The sequence below is a fragment of the Acipenser ruthenus genome, chromosome 4 (genome assembly GCF_902713425.1).
Source record: "Acipenser ruthenus chromosome 4, fAciRut3.2 maternal haplotype, whole genome shotgun sequence".
NCBI classification, from domain to species: Eukaryota; Metazoa; Chordata; class Actinopteri; order Acipenseriformes; family Acipenseridae; genus Acipenser; species Acipenser ruthenus.
In genome coordinates, this window is record NC_081192.1 from 97615427 (window position 1) to 97635677 (window position 20251).

A 20251-nucleotide genomic window follows, 5' to 3' on the forward strand; every position below is an offset into this window, starting at 1 on the left:
TGTAATTCTAATAGCCATATTGTAGCCCTCATTATCCAGTTTCTTTTCAACTGAAACAATTATGAAATTCAGTCCTTGTTAGATTAGAAAGATAGCATAGCTGAGCAGTTCTGTTACCTAAAATGTGGGAGAACCAACAGGATACATTTTTTGTATTTATTTTGTGTTGTATATATGGTCACCGAGAGCATTTGCAGTCAAGGTCCTATTTTCAAATAGATGCTACAGTAAATGATTTTATTGACCCAGCTCTCGATCTTACTGGATTATTATTATTATTATTATTTATTTCTTAGCAGACGCCTTTATCCAGGGCGACTTACAACTGGATGAGTATCTTGCCAGTCAGGAACTGGAGAAGATAGTGTATCAGGGGTGAAAATTTAGATTCCAGTGCTAGGGTACCTCATATAGCTCCAGCAAGATTAAATTCTGGTGCCAGTAAACAAGTTACATTTTTCTTCTCTTCTCTGTTTTTTTTTTTTTTTTTATTCCTTAGCAACCGTAGCTGATAGTTTTTCATTGGCTCTAGACAACCCACCCACAATCATCCACATACACAGGAGAGAAGGTTATTTACTGAAACACGAAACAATAAAAACTCTTTGAGGGGGGGGGGACACTGTATCTTGATAATTTAGGGCCAGCAGGCTATCTGGTGCTAAACTTTCTAAACAGTTTAGCACACTTTTCAAAACGATTTGCACCCCTGTATATGCAATACTGAAAACAGTTACTATTATGACCAAAGACAAATTCAGGATTTGAAGATATCCCCAGACCTTAATCAATCTTTAATATAAACTACAGTACACACAACCTTTTGTACCCATATGCATATACATGTGTACCTTACTATGTCATGCGATCCACGTACTGTAGCTAATGCATGCAGTAATTTGAGGTTTAGAAGGAACCATTTTGTATCTTGTGTTATTGGTGAACATGCCCTTAAGCAATGCTCGAATGTGAATGCAATGTTGCATGTTATTGGAAACATTTGCAACAAGTTATCCTATGTACATGTAAATGAGCTTTTATGGAGAACTCTGTAAATTCACCAGTATACTGAAACACCCAGGCTGACCGGAATTGAAACATTGCCCTATGTGGCAGTATCCACTTTGATTCCATGGCGATATCAAGATTTTTTTCACAGGAAGTGGCCAGTATGGGGTGGGTCATAAGGCTTTGATTTTGGCCTATATGACCACTTGGCACTTAGACATCAGTATTAAATATTGTGTTAGCTTGGTGGTACAATTAAAAAAAAAAAAAAAGCTTAACCCATTTTGCAGATCAGTGTTCTTGGTAAAGCATCCATAACAGTAAAAGAAGCAGACACACATCTGGCAAGCGGAATGATTGAGGCACCAGTCTAAACTTCCTAGTAACGCCTCTTTAGATTAGAAAGGTTTTTCTCCATCGTATTAATTACATTTTGACATCTGCGCTCTTCCTAGTGTGCTAGGTTGACAATCTGAGAGATTTTGCAGCAGTTCTCCCTAACAACTTTGTTCACTGAGAAGTAGCTGATAGCACAAACCCCAGCTCTTTAAATGACTCATTTGAGGCATGTATCTTACACAATCTCAAGGTAAATATATAAACCAAAGAGGAAATTCATGAAAAGTGTCACATCATTGTCTGGAAGGAAGCAAACACAAAAAACTCACTATAGACTAAACACACTACACTAAGTATGTTTTATTTTACTTTTTGTTTTTACTTTCCTTTTCAATGGTTTGTTAAATATTGCATTGCAGTGGGAGAGATGTATGAATTCATGAACAAACAATAAGGTTAAATTGAGTAAGCAATCACATTTAATAAAATGGTAAGTAAATATCAGTCAATCACTTCATGTGCAGTGCATCCAGAAACATACATTGAAAACTATATGGGGTTGTATGAGGCTAGAAGTCCCAGATTCCAGGTTTGTGAACAAACTATTGATTATTATATTAGAGGCTTTGAACTAATGCCCTATCCACACAACCTAAACAATTCAAGTTCAACCCACTTGAAAACCGTGATTGCCATTTTGAAATGCTGATGTTTGCTCATTATATAGTTGACGTGAATAGAGATATGAAGCATCCTAGCTAAATTATAACAATTAAACAAAATGGGTTCAGCTGAAATGAGTGTGCTGTTATAGCGTTTGTGGTCTGTATTCAGTCTTCAGTCTGTATATAAACCTCATTCTTGGGATCCATGCTAGAATGAATCAGCCCACAGAATTTTTTATTTTAATTTTTTCAATTGCATAATACAGTGGAATGCAATTCAGATAAAGTTTGTTTACATTAACTTTGCTTAAAGTTTTGTTAAACCCCGAGCTACTGCAAATATAAATATGAGATACAATGCAGTATTGTACAACTCATTTAAATATGCGTGTTATTGTATTATTTAGGGTTAATAGGATTGTAGGACAATGTTATTAAACAACCTTTTAAAGGTTGTATTTTAATAATTCAAGGCATTTGTGTCTCCTGTTTTCTTCTGTGGGCGTAGAGCATTTAGGTTACTACTCAGGAATGTATTTAAGTTAGTAATCAACAGTTTAGATCTAGCCCTGTGGAACATTAGAAAAGTCCAGGCGTTCTTGTGCATTAAGGGAGAACTGTTGTGGACAATGGTAACAATAAATGTTTGTATTGTTTTGATTATATTATGCTATGGGTGTTTGTGCACATATCTGAAGCTGTTGGTTTTGAAGCAACTAATTAATGAAATTATTTATACTCAGTATATCTGGTTTATTATTTCCAAACATCCGTCATATTAAAAGTACAGTATGTAAAATCCTGTTAGAGTTAGATATTTGCTCAACAACACAACTTAAAAACTTCATGCACAGGGGGCCTTTGTGACTAAGAAAAAAAGAAAATAAACAGAGAATAATTGACAGAAGAGGCAGAAGACTTCTGTCTCAGCACATGACAGATATATTGCTGGTGGCAGAATCTGGCATTTTTATGGTGGTTTGAAAATATATATATAGTGTAGCGTGTTAGCACGCCAACAGGAGACCCACCAGTTCCCAAGCAATAATAAATGTTCCAGAGATGATTGACAGCTTAGGGGTCCAAGGGAAGTTTTCCGCAGGTTATTTAGGGTCTGTTATTGGGGGGGGGGGGGGGTGTGGGGGATAAAAAGGAAAGAGACGGGGCTTCTATAGGGAGAGGGGGCAGATTTAGGCTGGGATTCCGGGAGGTGATACGCTATTAGAGCAGGTCATTACTGCTGTAACTAATAAAAAGAAAAATAAAGACTTTCATATTTGCAAAATGTAATGTGCTCCCGACCTCGTCATTATCAGGACAACCTGCTGTGCAAAGGTCTGTGCATTTTCCTACTCTGATGCATTATGAGTATCAACAATTTACTCAAAGCCTCCACTAGTGTTTTCTACTATCGTAACAACCTTAACTTGCATAAAGAAGGAAAGACATTGAGTGAAATAGCTTGCATCACTCGATTTTCAAGGTGTGGTAAGTATAATCAACAAGTACAGAGAAGCATCATCTGTAATTGACAAACCCAGGACTTGAAGACCCAAAACGCTGTCTAACAAGGATGAGCAATATTTGAAGATAATATCCTTAAGGAATAGAAAGAAGACAAGTGTTGAATTGACAGAAGGCACAGAGTCTAGTTTCGCCCAAAGCTTTAATTGCTATTTCAGGTTTTTCACTCCATCTTATTCGTATGATTCTGCTTGACACACGCATCCACAGTGTTTAAAATTCACATCCTAGCCTTTTATTTAATGTATTATGCCTATATTTAATGTATTTTTTAAAAATGTTGCATTTAATGTACTATGCCCTGTATTTCACTGTATTTAATGTATTATGCATTGTTCCTCACTATCTAAAGCACTTTGTGGTGGTGGTCCACTATGAAAGGTGCTATATAAAATAAATACTGATTGATTGATTGATTGATTGATATCTGCAGCATCAACAGAGCGTTCTGTGTGTGTCTCTCTCAGGTTCAATGAGAAATTCCTTACAGCATGTCCCCTTGGGTATACTGTCCTGAAATTGGGTCAAATGCCACCTGGGATACTCATTAATTGGTGCCAGTCTACTACATAACAGAGGCTTTTGTCTCCCCCTTGGGGAAGGTATTAGAAGCTCTTGAGGAGACTTCTATCACCTGAGAGAGACAGCTAAACAACGAGCTGCAATACCAGTCCTGTATTTGTAATATCCAACTATCGGTGGCTAATTGTCCAGAGGAGATCTTCTGATAAGTGTTATACTGCAGAAAGAAAAAAAAAATAAAGTGAAACAATATATGAAACCCCCCTTTCAAAACAAAAACACATATAAGTACTGTTTAATAAATCATGAAACACGTTTGCCGTACAAATGTTCCACATACTGTGACTTCCATAACCCTTCTAAAAAAAAAAAAAAAAAAAAAAAAAAAACAGCAGTTAATTGATTTTCTGACAGGCTTCATTGCATTCCAGCTTTGCAATGCAGATAATACTCACTGCACGTTGCTTTTTTGTTGTTGTATACGATTGTGTTTGTTTTTATGAGCTCTAACCCATCCCACTCAGTTTTTCTCTCTTCAAGTAGCAATTGGACAGAATACTTCCGGTTTCAGACACATTGTATCTGTAGAAACTGCAAACTGCGCTCAGTGGGAAAGTAAGCAGAGAGTCGAGATTGAATAGCCAAAGACAGCGTTGCTGTCTGGACAACTATTCTGCCGAGACCCCTAACTCATCAGAAAACAAACAGAAGCTGGAGCGTCACAAGTCTGGGTTCTCTACTGTCCCTCGCTTGATCCTTTGCAGTGCAGCCTGGATTTCAGAGAGCCGTTATGTTTTCTCATATACCTGTACAGCGGTTAATTTAGCAGAAGACTGTCTTTACGAACTCGTTAAGATAAATCTGCTAATTGAAACCATCTCAAATAACTATAATAAATTAAAGAAAACTTCAAAGCAAATTGGGTCATTTTGAAAGGTTTTGGACTACAAAAAAAATTGTCTGTCTGCAACAAGTTCCAAGTAGGCTAACCCAGACAGAAAAAAAGACTTAATTATCCCCATACAACACTCGTATTGCAAATTTTATTTGACCATTAGAATCAGCCATACCTATGGACCTGGATTGACCCTGAGTATTTTGAGCAGCACTTTCGTTTGTGGGACTGTGGACACACACAGATCGAACTCGCCGTCTGCGCAGCACGGCGAGCTGGGAGACTTGGGGGTCCTTATTGACTCGGCGATCAGAGCTGTGAAGAAGCGAGGGATTGACATTAAACTGTTTTTCAGTTTTAATTGAAAAAGTCAGCAAACCCCAAGCCGAGGAAGAACTCGCTGCATTATGTCGGGTTTTAAAAAAATCGACCTGATGGTTGGAGTTTTCTTACTTTTACAGACCTTTGGAAATCTGTTTCATCTAACTCACGGTGAAACTACAAAGGAAGGAAACGGTAAGGTCGCTTTGCATTTAATTAATGTTATTTAATTATTTGATTTTGGAACACATTTGGATTGTTTACAGGTGTTTTTGACAATTGAAGTGATAACAACCTGCACTTTAATGGATTGCTGTAAAATAAAAAAATAAAACGTGTGCTTCAGAGACGTTGATGTATACTTTAAGTTTATAGATGTGCAGAAGACAGGTATGTGTGTGGTTTTATGTAAGATAATGTTTAGACTTTGCCAGGTTTATTAGTAAAATGGTACTGTATTCAAAATGCAGTTGTACAGCATACGTTTTGATTTGGTCTCGTGTATCCTATTGCCTAAATGAATCGCCAAGATGTATTTGTCATGCGAACGATTTAATACAGGCTACAGTATTTGCCATGCGATTAGAATTTGTAAGTAAGCTCTCGTTACAAAACAACAGCAAAAACACCTTTCCCCTTTTTAAGATTCTTGGTTAATGACTGAAGACAGATGATTGATGAGACTGTGTGACTGTCCTTAATTGCCTTGTTTAAGATAAATGACTCATTTTTAACAGCTTGCCAGCTTCGTACTTTTCGAATGGACATTTTGTCTTTGGTGAGCCCAGAGACAAGTGGTAGTCTTAACCATTTCGCTAAGAACGTTAAAAAATGTAGGTCATAATCTATAGGATCTGTATCCGGGCTGGCAGGAGGGAAAGTGTGATGCTGGCAGAAGTCAATTGTGAAATATGCAATGCCACAGCAGCTGAGCGATAGGAACATCATGAGTATTATTTGTGTAATCCAGTAAAATAAAGTAAATATAAACCTAGGCTGCATTTCAAAAGCTAAAACTGCCGACAAAAAAAGCTGTAATATGACATTATTAATTTGGGTCTATTTTTTTATCATTTGTTTTTATTTCAAGTGTAATCGATAACTGCTACTACCCTTACCCAAAAGACCACATTGGAAACGAGTTAACAAATGTAGCTGTGATGATTTGACAAGCATTGCTTATTTAAATGTGCGGTTTTCCATCTTGGAAAGTAGAAGTAAGAAATAAACCCTTTGTCAACTGATGTATATTTTACTGATCATGACTGACTCATCTTGATATAGCACCTGTAGGTTATTGTTTAAAAGCGAAATGCACTTTATCAACGTAAAGACACCCACAACACTAGGACAATGTGAAGTGAAGGGAGCTGTTAATCATTTGTTTTATACTGCAGTACAATGCAAACATCTACTGTACATTAGCACTAAGTCTTCAGTCAGTGCACCTTCACAACATTTTCTTTTTAGCAAATTCATTCAATGACATTTTGGGCAAACCTGCAAAAATAGACATAATGTCTATGGATTTGTTTTTCTTTTCATACAGTACAACTGTATATAAATCACACACCATTTAAAGGAAAATCTGCCTTTTACACAAATCATGATGGATCTTTGACTATAATAAGTCAGCGTCAATGTAAGAACCTGAACTGTAAGATAAAAGCTAGGCTTCTTGTGTCTTCAAAACATCACAAATCAACATGTTTGTAATGATTTACAGGAATGGGTCCTATGATCTGTTCTGAGATTAACACTCCCACACCAGCTGTAGCTGCAGCTTTTTTTTTTCCATCAGTCACATCTTCAGCAGAATGGAAGTGCAAATGATATGACTTCTTGCAGTAAATGACAGTATGTTCTGGTTTACTTCCACACCAAGAAAAGGCTTTGGCATGCCGCTCAATGAATAAAGCAGCAACAGGCATGCTGGTCTAATAATAAGTCATAGTAACAACCAAACAGCTGCAGGGTGAAGTTTCTGTAATCAGAACACAGAGAATAACCCCATCTACTGTTCTGTGATGGGTAATCATTTAAAGCATTAGTTAAGTAAATACGTTTTCGCAAGCCACTCATTGGCTTGGAGCAGTGCAAAACAACCATCCAGCAATCTTCTTTTCTTTTGTTAATTCAACATTGAATCCTATTGTCTGTGCATTATAAATCACCCCAAAAATGTATTTTAATGTGAAAGTGTGCAGTACTTTAATTTAGACAGTAATAATGGGCTGTTCAATATCCACAGACACTATTTTTGTTTGTATGCAGTGAGATAAAAGGTTATGAATGAATTCCCAGATGTAATTTTAAAAATCACAATCCAGGCTGGTTAGCTTTGTTGGGAGTGATCCTATACTAATTCACAAATACCTTCAAGTTCAAATTTACCCTCAGCCTTTTACTTTTGCTCCAATATTGCATTGCACCATTTCTCCCTGTAGCCTTTGGCTCCACATGCTCTATCATCCAGCAAGACCTTTTGAAAGGTCATATCATCACATGCTGAAGGAAATTGTAGACAAACTATAGGCATTTATCTTTCAACAGTAAACAAACAGTAATAGCTTTGACAGCAAAACAATCTGCAGCAAAATTACAGAACCACCGTGAAGCTTTCTAAAAAGTGAAAGGAGGTACAAAGAAACACAGAAGGATAGCAGGTTCAACATTAAAAGCTGTCGGTGCAAGCCAGTCATACTTGCTGTTGTATCTCTTTTTGGTTTCAATTCAAACATGTACTGTGTTGGAACATGTAGTACACCTGGGTAAAATGAACAGTGTTTTGTAATATGGTGGTTTTGTGCTAAAAATAAAGAAGATACAAATCCTTAGGCAACGAGACAGATCAACATGAAGTTCACTAATAGGATCGCTTGTATTTTCTGTACGGATAATTTCTTCACCCAAGCCTTTTGTCACATTGGTTCTCCTGTAAGTATCGACCTTCTGTGGTTTCAGATACTGAAGAAATCACTGAGCGGCCTGACCCAATTAAACTAAGATAATGTATTCCAGTATCTGCACCATTTCCATATATGAAAACCAGTGCAGGCATATACTGCACAGAGGGTCCTTGCAACCATGTAACAAGCGCACAGTAAGAAAAAGACTACAGTCAAATGCAATCCCAAACATATACAGAAGGGTGGGATTGAAGAAAGTAAAGCCAGTTATCATGTTCACAATGTAGTGTGTAACAGAGAGACAGTTAAATATTATTATTATTATTATTATTATTATTATTATTATTTATTTCTTAGCAGACGGATAAATAGTTACATGAAATGTATAATGTACATTTATAGTAGTATTTGACATAAGTCATACTAAATGCTGTACTTTATAGAACATGATTCTGTCCGTGTAACTCTTTTAATTTAGATGCATTATACTGTTATTTTCTAATTATTGTATATGTTCCTGTGTTCTATATTATTGCACCACAAGTGATGATAAGTCACCATAGCGCTGTATTTATTATTATTATTATTATTATTATTATTATTATTATTATTATTATTATTATCATCATCATCATATGGGTCTCAACATGTTACAACCCTCTTTGAATTATTAGTCATATTATGTAGAAAAAATGGAATCAATCAATAATGGCGTTTGTATATAACATGGGTGGCCAAATTTCCTGACCCTACGAGCCCCTTGCCAAAATCTCCACGTGGCCGAGAGCCGTAAGACACATGCTGTAAAACATTAAATGTTTGCGAGCAAGACATTTTAAATGCTAGCATTGTTTTTTTGTTTTTTTTTCTAACATTATAACAGAGTCTTGCACTTACTCTGTGCAGTAGTTGTTATCTCTTGATGGCAGCAAAATGCAAAGAACGAGGGAGAGCATTGCAGAGCCTTACAGTTTCTGTGAAATTTTTATTGTACTATAGATCTACAGTGTATTATACTTTAAATGTAACACTGGTGTTTTTCCATTATTTATACCAGGGCTATTCAACCCTGGTCCTGGAGGGCCGCTGTCCTGCCTGTTTTTTGTTCTAACTGTACACTAAATTGATTAATTGGACCAATTAAGCTTCTAATAAGCACTTAATTGGTCCAATTAAGTAATTTAGGGTACAGTTGGAACAAAAGTCAGGAGGGACAGTGGCCCTCCAGGACCAGGGTTCAGTTTGTATTATACACTTTTAAATAAAATATATCGGTGCTGGGACAAATATCCGAACAAATATTTTTTGACATGTATTCGGACACAATAATTAGATGTTTGTATTCGCTAGAAGTTACAAAAATACCTTTGTTTAATTGGTGTTTTGTTTGTGTTTTTGTGGTGGTTGGCAGGGATGGGGTTAATTCCTGTACCTGCCAAAAACATGTGAGAATGTGGCTGCTCCTTAATATAATAATTGATGGAGCAGCCACATCCTATAAAAGGAGAGCCCAGGGATCCATTAACTGAGAGAAGCTGGTGAGTGTTGGTTTTTGTGTAGCGGCATGCTGTGGTTTGTTAGTAGTGAAGGCAAATGCCCAACCTATATGTTTGTATTTTGTTAGATCTGTTTATTTGTTACTATGTTCCTGTGTTTGTATTTTTGTTTTATTTTGTTTATTAAAGCGTGCTTGGTGCTTCGTACTGCAGTTTCCTGGTTTCTGAGTCTTCTTCCAGTCGTTACCTTGTCACAGCCTTGCACTTTTTTACCGCCTCACCAGAAGTTGCGTGAGAGTTTCAAAAATGGTAAATGAGAAAGGGCTCTGTGTGTTAAGTGAGATATATATATTTTAAAAAATGCGCAGGATCAACACAGCAACTCTTGAACCTCTATTTAAAAGTTTTAGACAGCAAAAAGTAAACAAACTAGGTTTACTTTATGAAAAAGTGTCTGGGCGGTGTTTACTGTGTAGAAACGGCAATGGCAAGGAATTATTTTTATTTATTTATTTTGAATACGCTGTCAACTTTATGTACTATTTATTTTGGGAATAAACAAAACAAAATTAATCTTGAACTGTTATTTGTCATCCTTTGTTTTGTAGTTAATTCACTGGGGTAAAGTAAGGCCTACACAATGTATTCTTTATTCCTGGCATATTTTTCTACTTTAACCTGTTACACATTGTAACATCTTGCTGTGAAATAAAGGCATGCACACAGGGGCCACTCCCCCATGCCCCTGCTGCTATGCTACCTCTGCCTGCGTTCTGAGCAGTATAAAAACTTTTATTACTTTTTGAAAACAAACGAATATCTGAACAAATATTTAAATTATGAGTGAATATCCGAATGTGAAAATCCTGTGTTCGTCCCAGCACTAAAATATATTCAGTTATTATGAAGCAAAATACGATAACTGCCAATTTCACCAAAACAACACATAAGAAGACACATTTTTGTAAGTTAGACAAGCTCTAACCTTGAATATCTGAATGCTCAGTTTTCAAGAATAGATGCTTTTTATTGGTATGACTGCTGCATGCGTTAAATACTTTTGAGAACATGCAGGCTCAAAGAACCTGAAGAGAGAGAAGGGGAGAGACGAAAGAATAATAAACACAAATTAATACAGAGAACACAAAAAATAAACTTGCTGTGTTTATTTTTACTTTTTCTCTTTTTCCTTTTTTCTTTTTTATTATTCTTTCTTCAGTTCATTCGAGCCACAAAGTGTGAGTCACCCAGCATTTTACGAGAACCGCACTTTAACTGTCCGGGAGCCACGTGTGGCTCGCGAGTCACGGTTTGGCCACCTCTGGTATATAAACCTGCAGAGCAGATCCCAAATATTGAAATTGCTGTACAAAAAAGTTAGATCTGAAATTAATTAATGAATTTACCACAATAGCTCATCAAGGTGGACGTTGCTTTTTCTTGCAAATTTCTAATCATAATTACATTTTTGTAAAGTAGGCTTGTAACAGTCTTTTATCTCACAAATATACAGTAATTAACCACATTTTGAAAGTGATTATATTAAAAGTTTTGGTTCTTGGTCAATGGTACTTTGAGAAAGGCGAAGACAGAGGCTATTTTAATCTGCGATTTACAGATTTACTTCAAACCTAATAGAAACCAAGTTCGTACCCCGCTGTTTAATTCTACAAAATGTTATCCTAATCAGATAATTGGTTCTACTTCTATCGTGAGAACATCGAAAGCAGAGAATTGGCTTGGTATTCCGTGGCCTTGACCTGGAAGTCAAATGTCAAAGGTTTCCTGCAATCCTTGTATATGCCTTAGTCTACCTTTTTGACAGACTTTCATAACCTACTTAGTTTGTGAGTTGTGCACTGTGAAAGATGGACCGATGGACAAACAGATGGACAGACAAACAGACAGGTGGATGGAAATCCTCATTTTAGTATTCTGCACCCAGCTTTGCAGGCTGCAGGTCATTAACATTTAATTACATAACTTTCAATGACAATAAATATTTTAGTCCTTTAGTCTAAAATAGAAATGAACAAAAATGTAACTGCTGGTGATGCATATTCCCAGTGGCAGGAATATAGTGGAGGTATCAGTACACAGTTCATGGTGATCTGCTTTCTCATGATACTGATTGCTACTAGAAGACTTCTTATACCATGCACACACTTTTTGTAGTCAGGGATTATCATTTGCCACACTTCTAAACAGATCAGTTTGAACTGCTTGAAACCGTCTTCATTTACAAACCTTTTTAAGTTTATCTAGCAATGCTTGATACAATTCATAAGTCTGTACAATTGAAATTAAAATAAATAATTTATTGCATGCTACTCTGGAGTGTAATTTTGAAAGTAATAAGAGTGTGTCGGTACTTAAGGGCACAATTGTATGTGTGAGAGAATTACATTTTAACTGAAAGCTTCAAAAGTTACATTACAAAGCATCAGTAATATAATATGCTGACACCATTTTTTCACAATCGAATTCCAGGCATGAGAGAAACAAAACTCATAATGGACTAGGAGTAGAGCATGCGCGTTAGGTCATTTCCAGCCTTATCACAGATGCTTAATACTAGATGCTATATAGTATATCCCTGATTCAGTATATTAGCTTTACATTGATTAGAGGAATGATGACATTTGGTGTTCAGTTACCTCCTTTTTCAGTATCTATTAAACTTGCCCCAGGCAAACAAGTGTGTTACTGATTTTCTTCATTTTCTGGTGATTTGCTGTTAAGGTAGGCTGTTTAAGACCATTCTCAGCTTCAGGTACTGTGTATTTAACATCCTTTATGATTCATCTGGTCAGATGTTGTTTTGTGAGCTACCATGAAGCTGGATAGTTTACTGAGTTATATGTTATAGTATACTGATATTAGCTAGACTTGCTATCTCAATCTATCTATCTCAATTTGTTTTTTTAACATCTCCTTTTTTATTATAAGCAACAGCTTTATGTTCTGCAGAATAGCCTGAATAAACCATCTGCAAAGGCTCTACAATAATCTATTAGGACTGTTATATTGCTATATATTCATTGTCCCCCAGCAGGGTCCTTGTTTTTACTCTTTCAAGTGGACTGCTTAGGTTACAACCCCTTGAGGCAAAACAAGAGAATAGTTATGTAGTATGGGCCCTTACACACTTTATACACAATCAGCCACAAATCTCAGGCACTTCTATTTTCTCCACACCTGTGATGACAGCTGATGGAATTTCCTGTGCTGCACCATTTTTTAGACTTGTGAAAAATCAGAAATGGCATGCAAATAAACTACCAGCAAACACTGGGAGCATAGATGTTTCAATCAATGCACCTGTGTTTGGGAGCAATACATTTTCATTATGGGTGTTCTGTCTAGTAAGTTATTTACTTAGCTGTTAATGAGTTGAATGGTGTTGTATTATTGTGAAAGTACATAGTACCTCATGGTGGCATTTTTCAGGGATCTGTTGGAGCCCTACCATATTTGGTGGATAGATATACACATTTGTATACTGTCCTAGGTAGGTATAATAATCAGCTTACCATAAAAGCACTATTCCCTATCCACATATTCATTTACTTTACTGAAAGCGTACAAAAAGAATGCAAACCCACTTGATCTAATAAAGAGATGGAAGTATCTTAATGTTCACATTTGTAAAGCCTAAATCACTAGGACTGGAATTACATTCCTTGATATTATATTATTAATATTGACTGGTACAGGTTTTACGTCCTGTAATTTTGACCAGTGATGGCTTTTCCCATGTGTTGTGAAGCAATAATGAAAGTGTATTTCTTTTCTTTGTTTGGGTTTTCCCTCACCACCCTTTCCCTTGACTTTTGGTTTTAAGGGAGTGCTTTTCCAGTCTGTCAGTGTGTGACCAGGATATTTGCTGATCCATATCCAACCTCGCTTCTGGCTTCTCATCCATCAAAGTGGCACAGCTTCAGCTACTGCTACCACTACAGAGAGTGGCCAGCTAACACAAAGCGATTGTCTCAGGGCTGCCAGCGATAGTTACAGCACCCTTGTCTGTCCTTCGGCATTTAATGCAGCTATCCACTGAATTTAGCCTATGCAAACAAGTGGCTTAATGGTTAAAAAATGGAGAGGGACCACAGAGCACTTATTTTTTTTCAGTTATTTGTTAAAAATACTTAATGGAGGTACAGTACTCGGCAAAATAAGATTTTAGAAAATGAATCAATTAAGTGTTGATAGCTAACTTCTTAAAGCCTCCAAAAAAAGTGCTTTTTAGTAGTAGACATCAAGTAAAAGTATCTTACTGTATCATTTCAGTCGCAACAGAATGCTATGTTTAGTAGATACCACATCTGATTAGCTTTAAAAAGTACATAAATAAACAGCAGGCATCATGTAAACGGTTGTTGTGAGTCTTGACCAAAGCCTCTGCAGTTCTTGCATCACTTTTCTTAAGGTTTTCTCTCTTTCAGAGGGAGGCTATGGTTTCCATAGGAACAGACCTTTGTCAAAGCTACTCAGGGTACAGCATTTCTACCACTTCCACTTGTCTCCCTCCGAGTTGATTTAAAGTCGTTTTGAAGAACAATGCCTCAACTAAGAGTATATAGGGATTATGACTCCCCGTTCTGAAGCCTTTTTAATGCTGAGCAGTGACTTATTGTTGCTTCATAGGAGTGTGAAAGACATTCCTAGTGATGAGGAGGGCTGCTGTCAGGGGAGGAAAATTGAGGCCAGCAGCTGCAGGGTCATTAAGCTGAGAGCCCCCTGTGACCACGCAGAATGGGTATGAAGCGTTTGCTTTGGAGGGAATGCAGTGCTGCTCCATTCACAGCCTACCCCAGAAGGAAACCTGCTGATGGATGATGTAGGGAATGCCTGTTGAAGGGAATTCCAGCAAGTTACTGCCTGGGATCAAGAACAGAAAAGTTACTTTTTAAAAAGAAAGAAGAACATGAAGAGCAAAAACTTAAACCTTAAGGTGAAGTGAAGGAAATAAAATGTTGAAAGGCTATTTGTGGCAGGGCGAAAGCCCTAAATTGTCAATAAATCTATTTTTATTTTATATAGCACCTTTCATAGTGGACCACCATCACAAAGTGCTTTACAAGATGCAGTAACAACAAAAAAAAATCCATATCGGGAAGGGTGGTGGGAAATTCACTGAAAGGAGACAGAACTTTATTTGTAATGCCGCTCAGGCGCACTGATTTATTTTTACCCGCAGAGGGTGCTGTTGTCCTTGGCCTGAATACTGGCAATAGTAAACAGGACCACGGGGTTACCAATACTGGTATACGGTCCAGTGCAGTTTCTCAAAAATAATAATGAAAACAAAAGACAAAAGAAAAAGGGAAAATAAAACGCAGTATTAAAACTACAAACAAAAGTGCTGCTTACGCAGTGCCCCCACTGCTGCTAAGCCGGTCAATACGGGCCTCCGACCTACGCTCAGCTATTTCTATAGACTGGGGTGGCCAGACTTCCCCGTATACCTACACACGTCCCTTCGGGTATGTAATTATTTCTCTTATTCTTTTGTTTCTTTTAAGGCAGGCTGTCCCACTCGGCCGTGCTTGCCTGCTCGCTCTTTGCACTCACGTCTTTCTCCAGCGTCACTGGGTATCCTCTCTCCGGCCACCCGAATGCACAACCAAGTGCAGTTCTTATGGGCCGAGCAATCCCCCAAGGCCCGCCTCTCAGCCACTTAGAGAGAGGGAAAGCTAACACACCCTCTTCCCCACCTCTCCGTGTCATCGCCATGACTGAAAGGCGGATCCTGCGAGACTGCTGCCCTCTTCCTGCAGAACCATGGACACACCAGACAGTCAGCACAGATCTCCCCTATCAGACCATAATACTTTAAATACAGAGAAATGCATAATACATGCTATACAGTAAAAAAAAAAAAACAGTGCATAATACATGATAGTAGCATAATACATGAAATAGTAGCAGCAACACAGCAGCTAATAGCAGATATCAGGCTTAAAGAGCATGGAAAACAAGAGAGAACAGGTGAGAGTTGATTTAAAGCGAGCGACGGTGGGAGCCTCAAGCACCAAAGCTGGGAGAGAGTTCCAAAGAATCGGAGCCATGAAGCTAAAAGAGCGTTCTCCAAGTGTGGTGCACTTTTGCTTGAGGATAACAAGCAGGCCAGAGTCGGAGGATCTCAGCTTGCGGGCAGGGACATAGTGGGTCAGCAATTTGAGGAGGTACTCAGGATCTGTGTGATGAAGGGCATTGTAGGTGAGCAGGAGAGTTTTGAAAGTAGTCCTGAACTTTACAGGTAGCCAGTGCAGCTGGGCAAGACGGGGGGGGGGGGGGACGGGGGGGGGGGTGGGGGGTGATGTGATCACGTTTTTTACATCTGGTTAGGATCCTGGCAGCAGCATTCTGAACTAGCTACAAACAGTTTATGGTGCGTGCCAGGAGACCACCATATAGAGAGTTGCAGTAGTCAAGTCGAGAGGAGACAAATGCATGACAAAGTATCTCTGCATCCAGGAGGAAAAGGTAGGGATGGACTGGAGATGTTTCGAAGATGGTAGAAGGAAGATTTGACCATGGAGGAGATGTGGGCATCAAAGGAGAGGTTGCTCTCAAGAAGTACAACAAGACTTCGTACTGTGGGGGGGAGGCAGCAGCAGACAGTTTCCGAGGCTCAGGGCAGCTATATTGAGATTCTTAAGATGAGTTTTAGATGCTACTAGGAGTTCAAATTTGCTGTTGTTCAGTTGAAGAAAATTGGCAGACATCCAGGTCTTGACGTCTTGAATGCAAGCCGAGCCAGACCGTGGCAGAAGGGCTTCCGGGATCGAGTTTTAAGTAGAGCTGAGTGTCGTCAGCATAGGAGTGAAACATGAGGCTGTGTTGGCAGATGAGGTGACCCAAGGGAAGCATTTAGATGTTGAAGAGAAGGGGCCCAAGAACAGACCCTTGGGGGGGATACCACAAGTGACGGTTAGCGACACTACAGCATCCAGCATAGAAAACAGAGTGCATGTGTCCGGATAGGTAAGAGGACATCCAGGAGAGACAGGTTCCAGAGGGCCCAGCCTGAAGGCAGTCAAGAAGAATGCCATGATCTGTGGTGTCAAAAGCAGCTGTTAGGTCAAGGAGGACAAGCACAGAGGGAGCACCAGCATCAGCATTAAGCAGGAGATCATTCACAATCCGGAGCAGAGCAGTTTCAGTACTGTGATGCGGCCGGAAGCCAGCCAGACTGTAGAGATTGAAGCAGATTGTTATCCGTGAGATGTTTCATCAGCTGACTGGCTACAGCTCTTTCGAGAGTTTTGGAGAGAAAAGGGAGATTGGAGATGTTACGGAAATTAGATAAGTCAGCTGGGTTGAGGGAGAGTTTTTTGAGTACTGGTGTAACTCGGGAACTAAAATGTAAATAGTGTGTGTGCGGGGGAATGTAAGGTTGGCAGGGTTGGGGTTAAATCTGTCCCTGCCAGCAATCACAGGTGTGGCCATTCCCCAATTAGATAATTGAGTGCTAATTGGGAAATGGCCACATGTATAAAATGAGCCAGAAATCTAGTGATGGGAAAAGTGAAGCCTCCTGAACCACTGAACCCTCTGAATCATTTGGTTTGCAAAAAAGAATTAACTGAGCCGAAGCACATGAAGCGCTTCATGCTCTTTAGTGCCATATCTTGGTAGATCTGCACAACTCAATACATTGAGAGTAAAGACAGCCCCCTATCTCCAGAGAGAAGGCATTTAGTAAAGTGGACAATTGCACTAATGCTCAGAGAAGGCAATGTGTTATATAGTGACATTCCATACACTTTTGACATACAATATCAAGCAATTGCATTTTTAATTTTCTCGGTTATTAATATAAACAATCGTTTCAGTGTAAATAAAGGAACATTTCAGTGCTTTTTCTAAAGACAGAGCTCAGCTGTTGTTTTTATCGAAATTGCCTGGAATATTTATTTTACATATCAACCACACATGCGATTAACCAATATAAGCTTCTTTAATAATCACACTACAAATATAAAGCGTTGTCCAACTGAAAACAAGCTGTTGGTGCTTGAAATAAAAGACAGCTTGATTTGATGAGACTTCAGCAACCGTAGTGTGTAAGACGGTGTGATAAGTAGGAGATTTGGATTCATGCTTATAAGCAGATTCTTCGGTGGCGCATGTAGTATAGCTCTAGCTATAAAGTAGATAGGTGGAAAACAGTGGGTTTGATTCCGTGTCGTTTCCATTTTTAAAGAAATTGTGTACTCTGTATCCTTTATACATGTGTAATCGGAGGACTTTTCTTTACCAATAATGTTCATAAAGAGCTGTTTGTACATACTAAATGCTTCATACCACTGTTTGCTTCAGTTGGTTCATGTGGGGTCGAATCAGCTGAGACTTCAGTCCCATCACTACAGAAATCCTTTGTTTGGTTGTTTGGTTGTTTGGTTGTTTGGGTGTGAGGTGAGGTGAGGTGAGGTGAGTGTTGTACTGTTTTGCAACTTGGTTATGAAGGCGAATGCATGCCCAGCCTATGTTTGTGTATTTTGTTTAAACCTTTTATTTTGGCCTTTGTGCTGTATTTTGTTTATTCCCGTTTGTTTATTTAATAAAGTGCGCAACAGTACCTTAAAACTGCAGCTTTCTGTCTCTGGGTCTAATTCCTGCCTGTAACCAGCCTGGGCCGTGAGGCGACCCTGTCACACTATTAGAATAAACTGTGAACACAAGATGGTGGGTGCACTTTGCTTTTTCAAAAACCATACACGAAAGTGCTAATAAGATATGGTTCTATTAAAATATTTCCATATTTCTAATTACAGAGATTTAATGTTATATAATTGAATGTCATCCAGCACTTTTGTATGATGTTATTTTAAAATGAAAAAAAAAAAATGTAAAATAATATCTTGGATGTTGCTGTTGTAAAATTTGGATGTTTTTAAAAATATATATTATTATTTATTTCTTAGCAGACGCTTTTATCTTACAATTGTTACAAGATATCACGTTATTTTTACATACAACATATAGTCCTTTTAAAAATGTGTTATACTTTCCAAAGATTTGATTTAACTGTGTAGTCGTGAACAAAATATGTGTTTGCTTTTTTATTATTCTATTAATCAGTTGTTGTTTTTTTAGGTTTTTTTTTAGCTCATTGTACTTTTCTGACATTTTGAAATAGTTGTGAGAAATATACTTGTTTCCAAGCAGCTACAATGTGGTGTTCCATTACCAAAGTTAAATAGAGGTTCATTGTGAGACTGTGCTGTTCCACACTGTCAGAAATCATTGTGAACGAATAACAGGTACAATTGCATTTTTTGGATTCTTATTTCCACCTTGCAGACAACACAGTGGGTCTGTTCATTACATGGCTGAATTATCAGATCCAATTGTAACTTTATGTAGGCAGTTTATGTAACCCAATATAATATGTGCAGACTTGTCTTTTTTTTTTTTTTGTAATCTAACCATCTGAATATTTTGTCTCTGTGCACTACATTTTATGGATTATGCTTTTTGAGTTTTGAGGATTGTGATTAGCTGTAAAATTCTGGCCCTTAGAATAAAAAAAAGAGTTAGCAGCACAGACCCAGACAGTTTGTGATATGACATCCTTCCTTTTAATGTTTTGTTTGACATACATTTGTTGCTTAAAGGATTTCCACTATTAGAAATGTATTATTTAGTACTGATCTGTACATTCTACTTTGTCCCCAGCATTTGAATAATGCCGGAGAGGGACAGTGAACATATCCACATTCAGGACTTGCAGGATTTTAGGTCTCAGGATCTGTAACAGGGTGATGTTACACACGTGGGTCGTCACTGAACAATACTGAGGTACATACAGAACATTGGGTGATGACACGCTGCACAATTGCGTAGATTTAATAAACACAAGTGCTGAAACAAAACAAAACAAAACAAAGCTACAAATAAAGGTTTGCCACACAAGGCGAGCGCTAGTCCCACTAGAAAGGACGTCCTGCTCCAGGAACCTACTACTCTATGTAAACCCTATCTATACACTGTTTGGGATCAACATTCCCTAAACTAACCTCTAAGGCCGACTTCCCTTGAACCGGGAAAGAACTGTCAGGCCAGCCCATCCAGAGAACTCTGTTCTCGCTGCTTAGCGGCCTCAGAGGTCGGGAGGGAGATTTATAACCAAGAATCATTATATTTCTGTCACACACCCCCACTGGAAATTTGACAAATCGCACCCTGACACAGCTACTTGTCTCAGGTAAGATTAGACTCTACTATTTTTCTGGCTGTAAGTTCGATCGCTAGAAATATCAAGAGAAAAATACTCTGTATACTGAATAATTATTAATTTATACTGAGATCTGGTGGTATTGTGTTTAAACTCTATTACAGTGTGCAGCGGTTTTGATAGGCCTAGGCTAGGCTGACTCAGAAATATGTCCGGGTTTGGTCTGTGGAAAAAGGTGGCAACCCTACACACAGTACACAAATTTATTTTCCCAAAATGTCTTAGGCTGTGCCTTGGTAGTAACTACTGTACTAGCTTATCCTAATTTCTGTGTAAAAGATTTGTTTGCACAGGCCTATCTGAATGACAAAAGATCGATTAAT

The 20251-nt window shown here is 38.1% G+C and overlaps 1 protein-coding gene across 1 annotated transcript in view; it reads left to right on the forward strand.

The window, feature by feature from the left end:
* The first annotated feature begins 4567 nt into the window (after nt 1–4567).
* LOC117399531 (plexin domain-containing protein 2-like) overlaps nt 4568–20251 on the forward strand; it is a 160731-nt gene continuing 145047 nt past the window's right edge. Inside the window, exon 1 of the mRNA XM_059023146.1 lies at nt 4568–5469. Coding sequence (XP_058879129.1) covers nt 5361–5469 — 109 coding nt within the window. The 5' untranslated portion in view covers nt 4568–5360. The remainder of the gene's footprint in view (nt 5470–20251) is intronic.